General features: G+C 49.8%; 1 protein-coding gene across 2 annotated transcripts in view; it reads left to right on the top strand.

Annotated features, from left to right (window-relative positions):
- NMUR1 (neuromedin U receptor 1) overlaps window positions 1–22,049 on the top strand; it is an 80,947-nt gene that overhangs the window by 18,960 nt on the left and 39,938 nt on the right. The window contains exon 5 of one of the 2 annotated variants that reach the window (XM_034955361.2): window positions 6,034–6,120. In XM_034955361.2, the coding sequence (XP_034811252.1) occupies window positions 6,034–6,120 (87 nt within the window). Of the gene's footprint in view, window positions 1–5,990; window positions 6,121–22,049 lie in introns of both variants that reach the window. The other variant, XM_034955362.2, reaches the window with a different exon arrangement.

Genomic DNA, 22,049 nt, shown 5'->3' with positions numbered 1-22,049 from the left:
TGTGCACCTGCGGTCCCAGCTCCTCTGGAGGCTGAGGTGGGAGGGAGGATCACTTCAGCCTGGGAGGTAGAGGTTGCAGTGAACTGAGATCATGCTACTGCACTCTAGCCTGGGTAACATTTATTACTGCGTCAATAAATAAATAGATAGATAAATAAAATTAAAATACGAAAATAAAAAAATTAGGACCAGGTGTGGTGGCATGCACCCATAGTCCCAGCTACTCAGAAGGCTGAGGCAGGAGGATCACTTGACCTGGGAGGTTGAGGCTGCAGAGAGCTAGGATAGCACCAATGCACTCTAGCCTGGGAAACAGGGTGAGAACCTGTCTCAAAAAATAAAATATTTTAAAAAGCAGGATGCAATATTTTATGCACACTATGTGTATTTATTTGCCCATACTCTTTCAGCTGGAAGCTATAGAAACCCAAATCAAATTGACTTCTGCAAAAATAACAAAAATCAAGAAATTTCTTGGCTCACAGGAACCTGTAAAGCCTGGAGGAAAGGGTCTACACAGCAGGTGCTCATGACACTGTCAGGGATTTGGTTCTTTCTCTTCTCTTTGCTCCCTTTGTCATTGATGGCTAGATTTTCAGGGGGATTTCCTCCATGCGGAGGCTGCTAGCGCTCCAGGCATCCTTCCTAACAGCTCAGGCCAGTTCAAAGAGATGCTGGTCCCCTGCGGTTTCGGCAAATCTCGGGACAGGCTCGTGGGCTCCTGGCGTGTCTCAGAAGCAATTTCTACAGCATCCTGATTGCTCAGGCCTGGGTCATGCAACCACTCCTGGCGTGGTTGCGGGGGGGTGCGGCCCCACCCTAACATAAGGCCTGTGGAAGGTAGTGGAATCGTTCCCAGGAGGAAAACTGGGGTGCTGTTACCAAAAGAAGGTGAACTGTGAACTGGATGCTGGGCTGGAAACATAAACTCCACTAAATGATAATGACAGACATGTGCAAGAAAGGCTGTTTATTGGGGGAAAGCCTGGCAGGAAATAGAGCAAAATGTCCGGAAGAAGTTCTGATTATTGTTAACAAAATCAGAAAACGGCCGGGCGCGGTGGCTCATGCCTGTAATCCCAGCACTTTGGGAGGCCAAGGTGGGTGGATCACTTGAGGTCAGGAGTTCAAGACCAGCCTGGCCAACCTGATGAAACCCCGTCCCTACTAAAAATACAAAAATTGGCTGGTGTGGTGGTGGGCGCCTGTAATCCCAGCAACTTGGGAGGCTGAGGCACGAGAATGGCTTGAACCTGGGAGGCAAAGCTTGCAGTGAGCCGAGATCGCACCACTGCACTCCAGCCTGGGCAACAGAGTGAGACTCTGTCTCAAAAAAAAAAAAAAAAAAAAATTAGAAGATACATAGAAGCAAAAATGACTACATATAAATAAAAATTTAAATCACCCTAAGAAATATGGTGGACTGAGTGAGTGGGAAGCCTGCTATCTCAGTGCACACACACATACCCCCTCACACACACTCTCACTCTCTTCAAACACACAGAAATGCTGGATAAAATGTGGTCCACAGTAGGTTAAATACCTAGCTGAGCTAGAAAGAATGGGAGACCCCCATGTTCCAGAAGGGTGGACTTAGACAGGGGTGTCCCTGTGAAGACACAGCCGTGGCCTCAGGGTGCCATCCAGATTGCCGTGTGTGGAGCATTTAGCAAACAAGCGGGGCCCTGGGTGGGCTGGCTGAGAGGGGAGAGTCCACTTCGAGAATCCAGCGAGGTGCTGCCCACCAAACTGGAGAGGGGCAAGGCTGTCCTCTCAGTCCAGGCCCTGAGTGGGGCTGAAAGCCTAAGACAGTGGAAGGAAGCTTCTGCTTGTCATGCAGACGCCGGTGGAAGCAGCTGCCCTCTTAGAACCACGGACCTACTGGGGACACCCAGCAAAGTCCCCAGCCCCACAGAGCTGTGCGTGGTGTGTGTTGCAGTCGGCTGGCGGCCGGTGATTGTGCATCTCTGTGCCCAACTTGGAGTTCAGTGTCGTCAGCTTTGGTGGAATTATTTTCACCACTGAAAGTGGCTACAAATCAGGGCTGTTCCCCCACAACGAATCACGGTTTCCCCGCACAGCATTGAGTCTGATTATGCTCTTTCTCCCAGTGGGGTGGCTGTTTGCCCTGCCCTCTGAAGGGGGCAACCCTCAGGGTTCCCTGTGGAGGAGGACCACACCCCACGACTCCCCAGAGTCCCACAGAGCAAGGCATTCTAGTTTTGTGGCTAACATGTGGCCTTTGGAGCTGGCTGTCTGGGTTCAAATCCTGTCTTTGCTATAGCTAGCTGTGTAATGTAAGGCAAGTTACTTAACACCTCTGTGCCTCAGTTCCCCTAACTGTAAAATGGATATAATAATAGTCCTTACCTTTGGTGTAATACAAAGTATATATTTGGTCTTTGTCCCAGGTCCCTGGCACAGAACTCCAAAAACCTTTGAAATTTCTTTTTATTTTTTGAGACAGAGCCTCGCTTTGCTGCCCAGACTGCAGTGCAGTGGTGCAATCTCGGCTCGCTGCAGCCTCTGCCTCCCCGGCCCAGGCTGGTCTTGAACTCCAGGCTTCCAGTAATCTGCCCATTTCGGCCTCCCAAAGTGCTGAGATTACAGGCCAACGCACCCGGCCTGACATTTCTTTTTTTTTTAGACGGCGTCTTGTTTTGTCGCCCAGGCTGGAGGGCATCTCGGCTCACTGTAACCTCCACCTCCCGGGTTCAAGCGATTCTCCTGCCTCAGCCTCTCGAGTAGCTGGGACTACAGGCGCCCTCCACTATGCTCAGCTAATTTTTGTATTTTTAGCAGAGATGGGGTTTCACCATGTTGGTCAGGCTGGTCTCGAACTCCTGACCTCAGGTGATCCGCCCGCCTCAGCCTCCCAAAGTGCTGGGATTACAAGTGTGAGCAACCACGCCTGGCTTGGCCTAAGATTTCTTGAGTGATAGATAGGAGCATCTTTTTTTTTTTTTAATAGAGACGAGTCTTGATGTCACCCAGGATGGATTGCAGCGACTATTCACAGGTGTGATCATAGTGCACTGTGCCTTTGAACCCCTGGCCTTAAATGATCCTCCAGTAACCCCCCGCAACGAGTTCGCCTTGCCTGCTGCCTAGACAAAGCCAATTTCAAGACAGGGAAATTGCAATAGAGAAAGAGTAATTCACACACAGCTGGCTGTGCAGGAGACTAGAGCTTTATTATTACTCGATTAGTCTCCCTGAGCATTCAGGCGTCAGAGTTTTAAAAGATAATTTGGTGGGTGGGGAGTTAGTGAGTCAGGATTGCTGATTGGTTGGGTCTGAGATGAAATCATAGGGATTCGAAGCTGTCCTCTTGCCCTGAGTCAGTTCCTGGGTGGTGGCCACAAGATTAGATGAGCCAGCTTATCGATCTGTGTGGTGCCAGCTGATCCATCAAGTGCAGGGTCTGCAAGATATCTCAAGCACTGATCTTAGGTTTTACAATAGTGATGTTATTCCCAGTAGCAATGTGGGAAGGGTCAGAATCTTGTAGCCTCCAGCTGCATGACTCCTAAACCATAATTTCTAACCTTTTGGCTAATTTGTTAGTCCTACAAAAGCAGTCTAGTCCCCAGGCAAGAAGGAGGTTCATTTTGGGAAAGGGCTGTTACTGTCTTTGTTGTAAACTGTAAACAAAGCTCCTCCTAAAGTTAGGAATGAACAAGGACAGCTTGGAGGTTAGAAGCAAGATGGAGTTGGTTAGGTCAGATCTCTTTCAGTGTCTCAGATATAATTTTGCAATGGCAGTTTCACTCCCACCTCAACTGGGACTATAGGCACCTGCCACCAGGTTGGAGATAGGAATGTCTTTTGTTATTCATAAGAAGCCCCTTTGACCATATCTTAGTTTATGCTAATGAGGTGACTCTTGATAGGGCCTCCCCACCCCATAGCTTCAGGATGGGGCTGGTCACCACAGGAACCAACCACCTTGATGAGAAGAGGGTTGGCGCAACTTCAGCACCCCTGTGCCCCGCGTCCTCCCCCTTCCTCCAGGAGGCTGGGGAATGAGTTTGGTTACCAGTAGCCAACGATTTAATCAATCATGCCTCCCCAGTGAAAACTTCAGCAATGAGGTTTGGGGAGTTTCTGGGTTGCTGAATACATCCATGTGCGGGGAGTAAGGCCACCCCAGCTCCACAGGGACAGAGGCTCTCTTCTTCTTCCTCTTCTTCCTCCTCCTCCTCCCCCTCCTCCTCCTCCTCCCTCTTCTTCTTCTCCTTCTCCTTCTTCTTCTTCTTCTTCTCCTCCTCCTCCTGCTCCTCCTTCTCCTCTTCCTCTTCCTCCTTCTTCTTCTTCTTTTTCTTCTTTTGAGATGGAGTCTGGCTCTGTTTCCCAGGCTGGAGTACAGTGGCATGATCTCAGCTCACTGCAACCTCTGCCTTCCAGGTTCAAGCGATTCTCCTGCCTCAGCCTCCTGAGTAGCTGGGATTACAGGCGTGCACCACCACGCCTGACTAATTTTTGTATTTTTAGTAGAGATGGGGTCTCACCATGTTGGTCAGGCTGGTCTCAAACTCCTGACCTCAGGTGATCTGCCTGCCTTGGCCTCCCAAAGTGCTGGGATTAAAGGCATGAGCCACCACGTCTGGCCATTTGTGTCCTTTATGATACACCATAGTCATAAGTATATGTTTCTGAGTTCTATGAGTTGTTCTAGCAAATTATTGAACCTCAGCATGGCCAGGCAGAATTGCATATAGCCAGGGGACCCCATTTATGGCTGTCATCTGAAGCAGGACTAAGCCCCTTGGCCTCTGGGGTCTGTGCTAACTCTGAGTAGTTATTGAAGGAATTGAATGGAATTGCAGAACACCCAGTTAGTGTCAGAGAATTGAAGAATTGGTTGTTTGGAAAAACCAAGCACTTCCCGAAAGCATTGTTGTGAGAATGCAAGGAGGTAATGGAGGTCACAGTGCCCTGGAGAGTGCTGGACAGCATGATGGTGGTGGTGATGGTAATGGTGATGGTGATGGTGATGGTGATGGTGATGGTGAAGATGATAGTGATGATGATGATGATGGTGATGATGATGGTGATGATAATGATGGTGATGGTGATGGTAATGGTGATGGTGATGGTGAAGATGATAGTGATGATGATGATGACGGTGATGATAATGATGGTGATGGTGATGGTAATGGTGATGGTGATGGTGATGATGATGGTGATGATGGTGATGGTGAGGATGATAGTGATGATGATGGTGGTGATGGTGATGATGATGATGGTGATGGTGATAATAATGATGGTGATGGTGATGATAATGATGGTGATGGTGATGATAATGATGGTGATGGTGATGATAATGATGATGGTGATGGTGATGATAGTGATGATGATAATTATGGTGATGATGATAGTGATGATGATAATGATGGTGATGGTGATGATAATGATGATGATGGTGATGGCGATGATGATGATGATGGTGATGGTGATGGTGATGATGGTGGTGATAGTGATGATGATGGTGGTAATGATGGTGATGGTGAGGTTGATGGTGGTGATGATGGTGATGCCAGTGATGATGATAATAATGATGACGGTGCCAGGTGTGTTGGCTCATGCCTGTAAACCCAGCACTTTGGGAGGCTGAGGTGGGTGCACCACCTGAGGCCGGGAGTTTGAGACCAGCCTGACCAACATGGAGAAACCCCGTCTCTACTAAAAATATAAAATTAGCCAGGTGTGGTGGTGCATGCCTGTAATCCCCCAGCTACTAGGGAGTCTGAGGCAGGAGAATCACTTGAACCCAGGAGGCGGAGGTTGTGGTGAGCCAAGATCACGCCATTGCACTCCAGCCTGGGCAACAAGAGCGAAACTCCATCTCAAAAAAAAAAAAATGATGATGGTGATGATGATGGTGATGGTGATGATGATGATGATAGTGATGACAATAATATTGATGATGGTGATGGTGATAATGATGGTGATGGGGATGGTGATGATGGTTCATCTCTTATGGACAGGCTGCCTACTGTCGAGAGCTCATGGATGATTTGTCCTTTGAAGGGTTTTCTCACCGGAAGCTCCGCCATTGCCTGGTGTGAGTGGTTCATCCACAAGTGGCAGCCAAGAGCCTCCTGGCAGTGGCATCAGGTAGGTGGTGCCTATTGCACCCCAGAAGTCATCCCAGCTCCAGATGTGAACACGTTTTCTTCCACTAGTCAGCACAATGTTAAGCTCTGTAAATGCAAATCAATTAATTCTTCCAGCATCTTCATGAGGCAGGGCTTGCTGTTTTTCCAGATGTCTACAGATGAGGAAACCGAGGCCTGGAGAGGTTAAGGAGGCCTGTTCAAAGTCATACAGTGGCGGCAGACAGGGTCTCATATGTTGCCCAGGCTTGTCTCGAACTCCTGGCCTCAAGAGAGCTTCCCGCCTTGGTCTCACAAAGTGCTGGGATTATATGTCTTTAATACACAGCAGCTTTTACATTTAAAAAAAATAAAAGGGGGTCATGCCTGTAATCCCAGCACTTTGGGAGGCTGAGGCGGGCAGATCACGAGGTCAGGAGATCGAGACCATCCTGGCTAACATGGTGAAACCCCGTCTCTACTAAAAAAAATACAAAAAAGTAGCTGGGCGTGGTGGCGGGCACCTGTAGTCCCAGCTACTTGGGAGGCTGAGGCAGGAGAATGGCGCAAACCTGGGAGGCAGAGCTTGTAGTGAGCTGAGATCGCGCCACTGCACTCCAGCCTGGGCGACAGAGCAAGACTCCATCTCAAAAAAAAAAAAAAAATGGGGGGGGTGGAGTTTTCTCAACAAGTGAGCCCAAGATTCTCTCGTAGTGAACGTCTGCCTGTGGTGATATCCACAGCTAGGAGGGGACTGACAGAGCTGACACCCTTGCCCCCCGTCTTCAAACAAGGAATCGGAGACCCAGGGTGGGGGTGATCAGGGCAGAAGCAGAGCCCCATCTGTCCAGGCTCTTCACCCAAGGAAGCAGAGGAGGTGCTCCCAGCCTCGGCCCACTTTCCCACAGCCTCGCCCCACCCCTCCCCATCAAAGGATCCTCCAAGCCAGATAGCAGCCTTCATGGGGAAGCAGGGGAGGAGGAGGGGCTGTGGATACTGCTATCTCCCTGTCTGTCCATGCCCTCCAGTGCTCACCCCAAGTGCCCCAGCCCCAGCATCCGGGAAGTGAGGTCTCAGGGCCCCTCTCCCAGCAAACCACCATGGCCTGCACAGGAGCCCTTTCTTCCTGGGTACCTGCTCTTAGCTTGTGGCCCCTCATTTTGAGGCTGGCCCTGCTGGGGCTGTGCCAACGGGCTGCTGCTCCACCATTTCACTCGGTGACCTGGGTGCCATGTACTAGCCATCCTCTTCCTCCCCACAAAGAACACTGATTTTCAGATATTTCAGGGGCCTGGCCCCAGTCTAGCTCCAGGGGTGGGTTCCTGTGGTCTCAGCCATTTCCCTGGGCATCACTGGCTCAGGCCCGTGCTCAGGGCCTTCATGCAGTCCTGGCTGTGGAGTCGTGAGAGCAAGGGGAGGCTCCCTGGAGCCCGTGGGGGGTTTCCTCACTCATTAGGAGGCCCGGGAAGTCATGGTCTTCCTCTCCTCCTATAAATGATCATATCCAGTTAGGCCTCTTGTGACCATGAGGGCATCTGGTCTGAGAAAAGCCCTACATAGAGAATGGCCGAACCAGGGAGATTGCAGAAAAGCAGGGCAAAGCCTTGATCAAACTGCGCCTGCAGCCACCCAGCCACCGGACTTCCTGTGATGGGAGGTGATTGTTTCCATGTTGCTTCAGCCAGTTGAACCAGGGCTTCCTGTGACTAACCACCAAAGGGACGCTGAGAAACAGCAGCCCTAGCCTGAAAGTCACCCAGGGAACCTGAGTGGCGGGGCCCCACCACACTGCCTCTCTGGGAGCACTCTGGCTCCTCCGGCTGCCATGGCCGCAGCTCTCGGGTCACCTCCCTCCTGCTCTGGGTGCTGGAACCCTCCATCCCTAGACTCTTGCCTACACTGGTCCATAAATCACTCCCACAGGCCCCTCCCACACCCGTCTGCAGAGCCTTCCTTGGCACTGCCCCTCACCTATGGCCAGATTCCTCACTTAAATTCAGCATGGAAAGACTCAACATTCAAAAAAGCAAAAGCTGCCGTCCCCGACCCCCAGTCTACACTAGCAAACAGAGAATTGATGAACCGATTCAGTAAGTTGGCATCTGTAGTGGGATGAATTGAGGCCCCTAAAAGATAGATCCATATCCAAACTCCTGGGATGTATGAATGTGACTTTATTTGGACAAAATGGTCTTTGTAGATATAATTAAGTTGAGGATACCCCTGGGCATGGTGGCTAATGCCTGTAATCAAAGCACTTTGGGAGGCCAATGTGGGTGGATCATGAGGTCTGGAGTTCGAGTTCAGCCTGACCAACATGGTGAAACCCCGTCTCTACTAAAAATACAAAAATTAGCTGGGTGTGGTGGTGTGCACCTGTAATCCCAGCTATTTAGGAGGCTGAGGCAGGAGAATTGCTTGAACCCGGGAGGCAGAGGTTGCAGTGAGCCAAGATCGTGCCATTGCACTCCAGCCTAGGAAACAAGAGTGAAACTCCATCTCAGGAAAAAAAAAAAAAAAGAGGAGAAAGGAGAACACACAACACAGGGAAGGCGGGCCTGTGAGGACAGAGGCGGAGAGTGGAGTGAGAGCCAAGAGCTCCTGGAACCACCAGAAGCTAGAAGAGTCAAGGGGGAGCCCAGCCCTGCCGACACCTTCACTGCGGACTTCTGGCCTCCAGAACTGTGGGATAATACATTTGTGTTGTTGTAAGGTGCCTGGTCTGTGGTCATTTGTTACGCAGCCCAGGGAGCTAACAGAACCTCTAAGGATGTGACCCATTATTGAGTCTTGACCCCGGACACTGTCAGACGAAGCACTACTTAATCCTCCCAAGAGCCCTCGGTGGTAGGTGCTGTTTTTCTGTTTGTTTTTTGTTTTTGTTTTTTTGAGACCGAGTCTTGCTTTGTTGCCTAGGCAGGAGTGCAGTGGTGCAATCTTGGCTCATTGCAACCTCCACCTCCCAGACTCAAGTGATCCTCCTGCCTCAGCCTTCTGAGCAGCTGGAACTACAGGTGTGCACCACCATGCCCGGATAATTTTTGTATTTTGTAGAGACAGGGTTTCATCACGTTAGCCAGGCTGGTCTCAAACTCCTGACCTCAGGTGATCTACCTGCCTCGGCCCCCCAAAGTGCTGGGATTACAGGCATAAACCACCGTGCCCGGCTGGTAGGTACTGTTATTATCCCCATTTTACAGGTGAGGAAACCGTGGCTCAGCAAAGAGGACAGCAGGGCTTTGAGCTTCGTGTCTAGCCCACGTTCCCGACTACTGCAAGATTGCGCAGGCTGATGTTGTGGAACCAGCACACCCTTTAGGGAAGCTCGGAACTTTGTTTATCACAGTTAGGCACACCCTTCCTCAGCCTTGTGTCCCTGCTGCAGCCACTCTCTGTCTCCACCTGCTGTGATGGGCACTGCTTACTGTGGTCCCTGCTCTAGCTGCTGCCACCTCCGGGTGGCCACGGGGATCTGGACCCACTGGGCCTCCCATGGCTGCTTCTGGGTGTGTGGGCCTGGACATTTCCAGGGCTCTGCTCTCCCTGTCTGCATGCCCCCATGGCCACGCCCACCTTGAGGAGGGCAGTGCACATGGCCCCTGCCTGCCAACGAGGCCTCTTTGGGGCGGTGCGGGGGTGGGGGGACCTGGGAAGGTCCTTGGGAACCTGGGTCATCGGGCCGACTGTCCCAAAGGGTGCTCTGTCCCAGCTCTCAGCTCTCAGGGCAGCCCCTCTGATCACCAGCCCTCTAGGGGACCTCCAGATTCCACGTCTCCCCAGTACTCCCACTCCCCGAATGTGTAAGAAATCCAGGAGCTGGAGCAGCACTCGCAGCTGGTGTGGGAATTCCCCTTAGAACACACACTGGATTTGTTTGGAAGAAACAGGTTAATAAGCCCCAAGGGGTAGGGGCTGGGGACCCAAACGCATTCTCAAGTTCCAAAGGACGCTGCCACCCTGCTTTCTAGGGAGGGTGGATGCTGTTACAGGGCCTCTGTCGGGAAGAGGTTGGGTTTGGGCAGGGGCTGCGGTAGAGCCCAGTTGTTCTGCAGGAGTGAGGGGTGAGGAGTGGAAGTTCCTGGGAAATGGGGGTATTGGAGGTGAGCAGTGAGGCCAGCAGTGCTGGGAAGGGGGAAGGTCAGGCCTCCCCGGGTGGAGCAGCTGGGACTTGGGGAGAACAGAAACGCCAAGGGGATTTTCAAGTTGTTTGTGTTGAGGTCCCCAAGGTAAATGCCTTGCCTCCTCCTCCACAACATCAAAAATCCCACCTTGCTTGCTCAAGCTTTTGTGTGAGCGCTGGCTTGGGGGCGACTGCAGGACCTGGGTGCTGTTTTCCCCTACGTGTTGGCTTGGAGCAGGCAGAGACTGCCCTTGAGGACGCAGAGAGCAGGGACAGTGGAGGGCTGAGTTACAAAATGGTGCTGGGACGATTGCTAAGTATTTGGAAAATACTGGGTTAGCCCTTCACTCTCACTGCCAGATGGCTCAGAGAGGTAAATGCAAGGAGAGAGAGCGAGCGAGAGAGAGAGAGAGACAAGCAAACTAAAAAATAAAATACATGATCTGGGGAAGAAAAAGTACTTTTTTTTTCTTTTTTTTTTTTTTTTTTTGAGTTGGAGTCTCACTCTGTAGCCCAGGCTGGAGTGCAGTGGTGCGATCTCGGCTCACTGCAAGTTCCGCCTTCCAGGCTCAAGTGATTCTCCTGCCTCAGCCTCCAGAGTAGCTGGGACTGCAGGCATGCGCCACCATGCCTGGCTAATTTTTTGTATTTTTGTAGATACGGGGTTTCACCATGTTGCCCAGGGTGGTCTTGAGCTCCTGAGCTCAGGCGATCAGCCCACCTTGGCCTCCCAAAGTGCTGAGATTACCGGTGTGAGCCACCACGCCCAGCCAGAAGAAGTACTTTCTAAACATAAAAGCCGGTACAGATGGTCCCCCAACTTAGGATGACTTTATTTATTTATTTATTTATTTATTTGAGACAGAGTTTCGCTCTTGTTGCCCAGGCTGCAGTGCAATGGCACAATCTCTGCTCACTGCAACCTCCCAGGTTCAAGCGATTCTTGTGCCTCAGCCTCCCAAGTAGCTGAGATTACAGGCATGCGCCACCATACCCGGCTAATTTTGTATTTTCAGTAGAGACGAGGTTTCTCCATGTTGGTCAGGCTGGTCTCGAACTCCCGACCTCAGGTGATCCACCCCCCTCAGCCTCTCAAAGTGCTGGGATTACAGGCGTGAGCCACCGCGCCCGGCAGGATGACTTGATTTATGATTTTCGACTTTCTGATAGTGTGAAAGTGATCTGCATTCAGTAGAAACCATACTTCAAACTTTGATCTTTTCCTGGGCTGGGAATATGCGGTGGGATCCTCTCTGCAATGCTGGGTGACAGGAGCTGAGGCTCTGGGCCAGCCACGTGATCAGAGGGTGAGTGTTCTGCTCCACCGTGGGCTGTGCTGCCTGTGATTTTGCCCAACTGCAGGCTGGTTGCAGTGCTCTGAGCATGTGTAGGGTAGGTGAGGCTAAGCGATGATGTTCTGGGTGTATTTAGTGCATTTTCCTCTTATGATATTGGGACCCAACCCCATTGTAAGTGGAGGAGCATCTAGCCCACTCTGAGGTGATCCTAAAATAATTTATTTTCTTCTTTTTTTTTTTTTTTTTTAGACGGAGTCTCACTCTGTCTCTCAGGCCGGAGTGCAGTGGTGCGATCTCAGCTCACTGCAACCTCCATCTCCCATGTTGAAGTGATTCTCCTGCCTCAGCCTCCTGAGTAGCTGGGATTACAGGCATGCACCACCATGCTGGCTAATTTTTGTATTTTTAGTAGAGATGAAGTTTCACCATATTGGCCAGGCTGGTCTCGAACTCCTGACCTCAAGTGATCCTCCCGCCTTGGCCTCCCAAAGTGCTGCGATTATAGGCGTGAGCCAGTGCACCTAGCCAGTAAAGTAATTTCAAAGGGGAAAACAGACATAGGTAAAAAAAAAAAAAAAAAAAAAAAAAAAACTAAAATTTTTAAGAACAAACCACAAACTGGAAAAAAATATTTGTACAAATACCATGACGGGTTGACATCAACACAATATAAAGACCCCAAACAGATTAATAAGGCACCATTAGATAACCAGTAACGGAATATGCAAAAGACAAAAACAGACTATTCCCCAAAGAAATCCAGATAGCTAATAAACCTGCAAAAATGTTTAAACGTATCAGTAGTCAAATAAATATAAGACACAAAAACAAGATCCTTCAGGTAGTAGGATTCCAAGTGACTGAATAAAATTGTTTTCCTTGGGCTAGCTGCATTTTCTAGTTTTCCTACAGTAAAAGTCTCTTGCTTTAAGAGACTGTCCTGAAAGTGAAAAGTGTACAATGCGAGACAAATAGCAACAAATGGGCAGCCAGTGTCAGAGACAGAATTCTAGTCATGGTAGAATTGTGGGCAAGTTTTTTCTTTTGAACTTTTGAACATGTTTAAATTCATACACTTCATTTGCCCTTTCAGTATTACTTAATTATTAGGACACATTTGCAAGTTAAAATAAATTCCTTCTTCCCAAGTCCCCAGGAGGCTTTGACCCCTTATGCAAATAGGATTCCTGGGGCCACCCAAACACCCATAGAGTGGGGAAGCAAGTTGAACTGAGAGACCATCCCTCCCACTCATCTCTAAAACAAAGGGTGCTTCAGCCCTCTCCATACCACATACACACCCTCTCCCACCGCCCCAGCCCTCCAGTCAACTTTTCTAGCCTCCAGCCCTGTAAACCAAAAATAAAATTCTAAGACTCCCCAACTGACTGAATGGTCCCCTCCTCTCAGCCAAGGGGATTCCAAAGTAAACCTGAAAAACTAGTTCAGGCCATGATGGGAAGCGGGGGTGTCGGCCATGCTCATCACACTCTCCTCCCTTCGCAGTTCAGGCACAACTGTCCAGCATTAACATTAAAACAGAGATCTTAAGACTGATCAAGCAGACTCTTTGTAGCAATAAATACCAAATTCCAAACTGACTCTAGTACAGCATCACATGACAGTAGGCCCTGAAAGAAATGAAAGTATTTTACTCCCAAATATATTTCTTTGAGATATTTTGAAACGGCCCTGCAAAGCTTCCTCTTGTGGGGGAAATTTATGTTCCATAGAGAAGCCCTGTCCTTTCCAGATCTTTTTCTTATCCTGAAGTGATTAGCTGAGAGTCCAGCTCCTTTTAAAGATCTGAATAGGAGGGGCAGGGTGTGGTGGCTCACGCCTATAATCCCGGCACTTTGGGAGGCCGAGGCGGGCGGATCACCTGAGGTCAGGAGTTTGGGACCAGCCTGGCCAACGTGACAAAATCCCATCTCTGCTAAAAATACAAAAATTAGCCAGGCTTGGTCGTGGGTGCCTGTAATCCCAGCTACTTGGGAGGCTGAGGCAGGAGAATTGCTTGAACCTGGGAGGCAGAGGTTGCAGTGAGGCAAGATCATGCCACTGCACTCCAGCCTGGGCCACAAGAGCGAGAGTCCATCTCAAAAAAAAAGAAGATCTGAATAGGAAACGTGCCATTTTTTTTTGCCTCTAAGGGCAGTCACCTATGAGACTTCATCTACATAATAAGAACCTTGGTCTACACAACCCCTTATCTTAACCCACACACTCCTTTCCATTGGTTCTAGGTCTTTAGATAATAACAACTCTTGGCCGGGTGTGGTGGCTTACACCTGTAATCTCAGCACTTTGGGAGGTGGAGGCAGGTGGATCACCTGATGTCAGGAGTTCAAGACCAGCCTTACCAATATGGTGAAACCTTGTCTCTACTAAAAATACAAAAATGAGCCAGGTGTGGTGGTGCACACCTGTAATCCCAGCTATTCGAGAGGCTGAGGCAGGAGAATCACTTGAACCAGGGAGTCAGAGTTTGCAGTGAGCCGAGATCACGCCACTGCCCTCCAGCCTGGCGAGAGAGTGAGACTCCGTCTCAAAAACAAACAAACAAAAAAACCCCAACTCTTTCAGACAGTTGTCAATCAGAAAATCTCTGAATCGACCTATGACCTGGAAGCCCCCCAGCTTTGAGGTTTCCTGCCTTTCTGGACCAAACTGATATACACCTCACATGAATTGATTGATATCTGCCTGTAACTTCTGTCCTCCTAAAATGTATAAAATCAAGCTGTAACCCAACCATCTTGGGCACATGTTCTCAGGACCTCTTGAGACTGTAACTCAGGCTCAGAATAAACATCTTTTTTTTTTTTTTGAGACGGAGTCTTGCTCTGTTGCCCAGGCTGGAGTGCAGCGGCGCGATCTTGGCTCACTGCAAGCTCCGCCTCCCGGGTTCAAGCCATTCTCCTGCCTCAGCCTCCTGAGTAGCTGGGACTACAGGCACCCGCCACCATGCCCGGCTAATTTTTTGTATTTTTAGTAGAGATGGGGTTTCACCGTGTTAGCCAGGATGGTCTTGATCTCCTGACCTCATGATCCACCCACCTCTGCCTCCTAAAGTGCTGGGATTACAGGCGTGAGCCACTGCGCCTGGCCAGAATAAACATCTTTAAATATTTTACAGAGTTTGACTTTTTTTTTTTTTTCAGTGACAATCCCAGGTTAGCCTGCCGAGAGCTCCGGGAGGTGGGTCATCCCAGGGCCCCCAGAGGCCTGGAGGGTGGCCATGCATTGGCCTAAGGGGGCCCAGGTGCAGACCAGCCTGGAGAGGCTGGAAGTCAAACTATGATGTGTCCACATGGTGGAGCGCCCCTCCATCCCTCATTCCCTTATGACTCCTGTGAATCCTTTAAACACTGGATAGAATCACAGAGATTAAAGACGGGGTGTGCCTGCAAAAACCTGTATCATTCTATTTGAGAGACAAGTCACTCTCCTGTTTTCATGCGCGTCCGTGTGAAGAGACCACCAAAGAGGCTTTGTGTGAGCAATAAAAGCTTTTAATCACCTGGGTGCAGGCGGGCTGAGTCCGAAAAGAGAGTCAGCGAAGGGAGATAGGGGTGGGGCCGTTTTATAGGATTTGGGTAGGTACAGGAAAATTACAGTCAAAGGGGGGTTATTCTCTGGCGGGCAGGGTGGGGGTCACAAGGTGCTCAGTGGGGGAGCTTTTGAGCCGGGATGAGCCAGGAGAAGGAATTTCACAAGACAATGTCATCAGTTAAGGCAGGAACAGGCCATTTTCACTTCTTTTGTGGTGGAATGTCATCAGTTAAGGCAGGAACCGGCCTTCTGGATGTGTACGTGCAGGTCACATGGGATATGATGGCTTAGCTTGGGCTCAGAGGCCTGACACCTGTCATCACAACACAGCCCATGGTCAAATGGATGTTCCCAGAAGCATGTGGATCCCCAGGAGCTGGGATGTTGTCAAGACCTACAGGCAAGACCAGCAGAGGCCAAACCATGGGGTTGTGTCGGGGGTGCCAGGCTCTGTCCTGAGGCTCTCCAGCTCTCTCCCAGGCCCAGGAGAGATTGGCTAGTCATCTGCGTCCCGGGGGTAGAGCCCAAGCCATCCTTACTCCTCCTTCTTGTAGCTCTCAGTCCTCTGCAAGGAGCCAGCTCTCCTCCCCTGGGGCACCCGAGGGCCCTGCCTCCAGGCCGGCACCTGCGGATGGTCCATGGCTCTCAGGGCACACCTCACTGCTGCTTCCTCCAATCCTCCCTGCACCTGCCCCCACCAGGGCCCTGGTCCCCACAATGCAGAGCGGGTGGAGAGAGGGGTTCTTCCACCTTAGCCAGCTTTCCTTGGGGCTACTAGCTAAGGGAGAGTTACTCTGAGCCTCAGCCCTAAACCTGTGGTTTTTAGCCTCTTTGAGTCAGGAGGGAATGATTTGGGGAAGCCCCCTCCACGGAAAAATGTGCTAGCATGGACTCTCTGAGCTCACCTCTAAGAACTGGATGATCTGTGTTTATTTGCATTGCAGGAACCTGCAGAACCCTAGAGCCCACCCTCTGTGTGGCTTGTAGGCAAACAGGGCTATGGACAGGTGTGGGGAGGATGGAGTGGGGTGCCAGCCAGGCGGAGCAGCACCAAGACAGACAGAGGTGGGACCCTGGGGGGAAGCTGCAGGAACACACTCCCTAAATCCTGGAAGGAGGAGCAGGAGGTCTTACTTCCTCCTGGAGGCCCTGGGAGTAGTGAAGGGTTCTGGGCAGGAGAGCAGCATGCAGGAAGGGGGCTGTGGGAGGAAATCTCCAGGAGGGCCCTGTGGGAGCCTGCCTGCCATGCTGCCACCAGGTGAGCATTGCTTTTTTGCAAATGTTTCCCAGAAAGACAGGCCTTGTCTTCCAGGACAAAACAGGAAGGGCAGGGTCAGGAAGTCAAGTCACATTTAGAAGGAATAGAGCAATAGGCCCCACCTGGCGCAAACCGAAAGGTGGTGGTGGGGGCTGGTCAGCAGAGTTTAGGAAATGAGGACTTGGCAGCCAGCACTGTTAGGCGGAGAGGGTGTTCTCCCCAGCAAGTCCCCTGGAGGGGATGGACCCTCAACTTGCAGACACCAGCCTGGGGGCGGGGCCCTCACCCCCAGCGCTGTGTCCACACTCAGTGGCCACCTTGGTTGTTCTTTAGCTTCTGCAGTGGATTGAACTGTGCCCCTCAATAGACATGTGTGCCTGGACCCTGTGAATGTGACCTTATTTGGAATAAGGGTCTTTGCAGATGTAATAAGTTAAGGATCTTGAGATGACATCATCTTGGATTTAGGGTGGGCCCTAAACCCAACGACTGGACTCCTGATGAGAGAAAGGGGATTGAGAATGAGATCCAGGCTGGGCACGGTGGCTTGCGCCTGTAATCCCAGCACTTTGGGAGGGTGAGGCGGGTGGATCACTTGAGTCCAGGAGTTCAAGATCAGCCTGGGTAACAAAGTGAGACCCCGTTCCTACAAAAAATTAAAAAATTAGCTGGGTGTGGTAGTGAGCGCCGTGCTTGTAGTCCCAGCTACTCTGGAGGCTGAGGCAGGAGAATGGCGTGAACCCAGGAGGTGGAGCTTGCAGTGAGCCGAGATCACGCCACCGCACTCCAGCCTGGGCAACAGAGCGAGACTCCATCTCAAAAAAAAAAAAAAAAAAAGAGAGAGAAAAGATCTAATGTTCAAATACATTTGAGAAACACTGTGTGAAACTAGAAATTTCTTTGCTGAGGAACTTCTCTGAGCCTTTAAGAGGCTAAAGAGCTTTGTGAATCACCAGGGGAGTGGGGGAAGGCCAGTACTGCACACAGCGTTTCCCAGACTTATTTAACGCGGGAACCCTTATGTATTATTCAGCTTGGGCTACCATAACAAAAACCACAGACAGGGTGGCTTAAACAACACAAATTTATATTCTCAGAGTTCTGGAAGCTGGAAGTCCAAGATCAAGGTGCCAGCAGGGTTGGTTCTGGTGAGGCCTCTCCTGGCTTGCAGACGACTTCCTTCTCCCTGTGGCCTCACATGTGGCCTTTTTTTCTGAGCACGTGCACTCCTGATGTCTCTTCTTATGAGGACACCAGTCCTACTGAATTAAGGTCTCACCCTTATAACTTCATTTAACCTTAATTACCTCCTTAAAGGTCCTATCTCTAAATACAGTCGCATTGAGGGTTAAGGCTTCAATATATAAATTTGGAGGTGGGGACAAATTGTAGCCCATAGCATCTTACTTCATGGGACTGGTGTCCCCAGATACATCTGGGAAAATGCACATTTAATCACCTTGAACTCTATCCCAGGAGTATGGGATTACTGTTAGTTGGCAAGTGCCTGCCATCCATTCCTGCCTATTTGTAAGGATATTCTTGGTGGTAGCAACAGAGGAGACAGCATGTGGAAGACATACTTTTATCATCTATTTTTTTTGAGACAGGGTCTTGCTCTGTTGCCCAAGCTGGAATGCAGTGGCACCATCTTGTCTCACTGCAAACTCCACCTCCCAGGCTCAAGTGATCCTCCCCCATCAGCCTCCCAAGTAGCTGGGACTACAGTCATGAGCCACAGTACCTGGCTAATTTTTTAATTTTTCTGTAGAGATCAGGTCTCACTATGTTGCCCAGGCTGGTCTCAGACTCCAAGCTCAAGTGATCCTCCCGTCTTGGCCTCCCAACTTGCTGGGATTATAAGGGTGAGCTGCGGCAACCCGGCCAGATACTTTTTTATAGTCCACGACATTTTGCAGCTCCTTCTTTCAAAAGATAGAGTCTATTTTCTCCACTACCTGAATCAGGGCTTGGCCTTATGAGTTGCTTTTGTCAAGGGGACAGTAAGGAGCATAACACAAGCAGAGGCATAGAAAGCATTTGTGTTCATCCCTGAGAGGTCTGAGAATAAAAATAATAGGAAAAGCATTTGTGTGCTGGGGCTTGGCCTCTCTTTCTTCTTTTGGAGCCCAGCTGCTGTGTGAAGTCTGGTCTGCTTGATGAGGAGATTAACCTGGCTCTGGTTGCCCCCACCATCCCAGCCAAATGCAGACATGTGAGTGAGGCCATCTGGGACCCAGACCAACCAGCTGCAGCCCACCTGCCAGCTATGGCCACATAGTGAACCAGGTGAGACCAGCAGAAAAACTGAGGCAGGAGGTAGGAGTTGACTCTGGAAGCAGGGCTCAAACACCTGACCAAATTGAGGACTAGCTAAAACAGGTTGGGGGTGGAAGCAGCTTTCCATAAGACCCTCCCACCAGCGTGCCCATGTTAGTTTACCATTGCCATGGCAACATCTGGAATTTACCATCCCTTTCCATGGCAACAAGCCAACAACCCAGAAGTTACCACCCTCATCCTAGAAATTTCTGCATAAACTTTGTTTGTTTGTTTTGAGATGCAATCTTGCTCTGTCGCCAGGCTGGAGTGCAGTGGTGTAATCTTGGCTCATTGCAACCTCTGCCTCCTGGGTTCAAGTGATTCTCCCGCCTCAGCCTCCCAAGTAGCTAGGACTACAGGCGCACACCACCACGCCCAGCTAATTTTTGTATTTTTAGTAGAGATGGGGTTTCACCATGTTGGACAGGATGATGTTGATCTCTTGACCTCGTGATCTGCCCACCTCGGCCTCCCAAAGTGCTGGGATTACAGGCGTGAGCCACCACGCCCAGCCAACTGTTTTTTAATTTGCATGTAATTAAAAGTGGGTATAAATATGAGTGCAGAACAGCCTCTGAGCTGTTATTCTGGGCACCCTGTCTATGGGGCAGCCCCACTCCACTAGGAGCAGTACCTCTGCTGCTGCTGTGCACGGCTGTGTCAATAGAAGTTGCTGTTTAACACCACTGGCTTACCTTTGAATTGTTTCCTGGGCAAAGCCAAGAACCCTCTCAGGCTAAGCCCCAGTTTTGTTTTTTTTGTTTTTTTGTTTTTTTTTGAGACAGAGTCTTGCTCTGTCACCCAAGCTGCAGTGCAGTGGCGCCATCTTGGCTCACTGCAAGCTCTGCCTCCTGGGTTTACGCCATTCTCCTGCCTCAGCCTCCCAAGTAGCTGGGACTACAGGTGCCTGCCACCATGCCTGGCTAATTTTTTGTATTTTTAGTAGAGATGGGGTTTCACCATGTTAGACAGGATGGTCTCGATCTCCTGACCTCATGATCCGCCTGCCTCGGCCCCCCAAAGTGCTGGGATCACAGGCATGAGCCACCATGCCTGGCCCTAAGCCCCAATTTTGGGGCTTGCCTATCCTGCATCAGAAACACTCAGCTGAGCCCAACCCAAATATAATAATAATAATAACAATAATAATAATAATCGTAGTTGCTTTTTTTTTGAGACAGAGTCTCACTCTATCGCCCAGGCTGGAGTGCAGTGGTACAACCTCAGCTCACTGCAACCTCTGCTTCCTGGGTGCAAGCGATTCTCCTGCCTCAGCCTCCCCAGTAGCTTGGATTACAGACACCCACCACCACACTTGTCTAATTGTCTAATTTTTGTATTTTTAGTGGAGACAGTTTTCACCCTGTTGGCCAGGCTGGTCTTGAACTCCTGACCTCAAGTGATCTGCCGGCCTTGGCCTCCCAAAATGCAGGGATTACAGGCGTGAGCCACAGCCCAGCTGTTGCTTTAAGTTACTCAGTTGTGAGGTGGTTTGTTACATAGTAAGGGCCAACTGATACCAAGCATCTTAGAAGAGACCTGTGACTATCATTGCTTTCTTTTTTTTCTTTTGAGACGGAGTCTTGCTCTATCACCCAGGCTGGAGTGCAGTGGTATGATCTTGGCTCACTGCAACCTCCGCCTCCCAGGTTCAAGTGATTCTCGTGCCTCAGCCTCCCTGAGTAGCTGGGATTACAGGCACCTGCTGCCATGCCTGGCTAATTTTTGTATTTTTAGTACAGATGGGATTTCGCCATGTTGGCCAGGCTGCTTTCGAACTTCTGACCTCAGGTGATCCTCCCACCTGGGCCTCCCAAAGTGCTGGGATTACAGGTGTGAGCCACTGAGCCCAGCCGACTATCACTGCTTTCTATGAATGGTTTTCTCTGGCTGCTCCCATCTGCACCAAGTTAACCTTTTCAGTATTTTAAAGAAACATTCTTGGATGGGCGTGGTGGCTCACACCTATAATCCCAGCACTTTGGGAGGCTGAGGCAGGCAGATCACCCGACATCAGGAGTTCGAGACCAGCCTGGACAACGTGGTGAAACCCCATCTCTACTGAAAATACAAAAATTAGCTGGGTGTGGTAGCATGCACTTGTAGTCCCAGCTACTCGGGAGGCTGAGGCAGGAGAATCTCTTGAACCGGGGAGGCGAAGGTTGCAGTGAGCCAAGATCGTGTCATTGCCCTCCAGCCTAGGAAACAAGAGCAAAACTACGTCTCCAAAAAAAAAAAAAAAAAAAAAAAAGAAAGAAACATTCGTTGCCACCAGCCTTGCTATTAAAGTTTCCTAGCATTTTAAAGACATCAGCATAATGAGTATCAGGTGAAAAGTCTTAAAATTAATACCCCACAAAAATAGGATGTGAGCTTTATTAGGCCAACTCCTGAAGTTACCCATATGTATTGTCTCAGAGGAAATTCAAAACATGTTTTAAATTATGGAATGTGTTTAACATGTAAAAACTGGTCTTGCTTGAATACTCTTGAATATCCCACTGGAAGGAGCTGGTGGAACACTCAGGTTTTACTTGCAAAAAATTTTCCTGAAAGAAATGGCATCATCTTCTGAAAACCAAACTGATGAGACTGTCTTGGTAGGGTTGGGCAGGGGCAAGAGAGTGGGGGTGGGTGGGAGGAGCCCTGGATATGGGGAGAAACCCAGATGTCCTCCCCAGCCAGATCCAGCTCTCTGCTGCCTCCAAGTGCTGGTTCGATGGCATCTCAGGAGAGCGCAGCCTGTGATTCTATGGGATGGCTGATCCCTCAGACTTGAGTCTGAGCCCCAGACCCCAAGTGGCAAGGTGAATAGGAGGTCTGTGCTCTGTACCTCACTCCCACCCTTACCCCAAAAGCTGCCCATTCACTGTCACGCCACAAGGTGTCCGGTGACAGGAGATCAGGAATCATTAGCAACCACTGCCTCTTCCAGAGCAATTTAATTTTGGGGGTCCGGTTAGCATTGTATTCAATACACAGAAGGTCATCCAAACCCCCCACTAAGTGTGAGTTCCATCTGCAGTAATTATATAAGAGTTGAATTGCCCTGAAATTGAACTTTTTGTTTTTGTTTTGTTTTGGTGGTCAAATACACATAAAACGTACCATTTTAAAGTGCAGAATTCAGTGGTATTAAGACCATTCACAATATTGTGCGACCATCACCACTACTTAGTCCCAGAGCTTTTTCATCGCCGGATGGCAACCCATACCCATTAAGCAGCCACTGTATTTGACTTTTGACATAAGGTTACAATTCCTAGACACTTAAACATCTATTAACTTTGAAATGGCATTTTAATTTTTATATTTGGAGTCAATTAATTTTTTTTTATATGGAGATTCACTCTTGTTGCCCAGGCTGGAGTGCAGTGGTTCGATATCAGCTCATTGCA

Source organism: Pan paniscus, chromosome 13 (assembly GCF_029289425.2).
Source record: "Pan paniscus chromosome 13, NHGRI_mPanPan1-v2.0_pri, whole genome shotgun sequence".
In the NCBI taxonomy this organism is placed as follows: Eukaryota; Metazoa; Chordata; class Mammalia; order Primates; family Hominidae; genus Pan; species Pan paniscus.
Note: the sequence above shows the minus strand (reverse complement) of the source record. Positions and strands in the feature narration are given on the sequence as shown.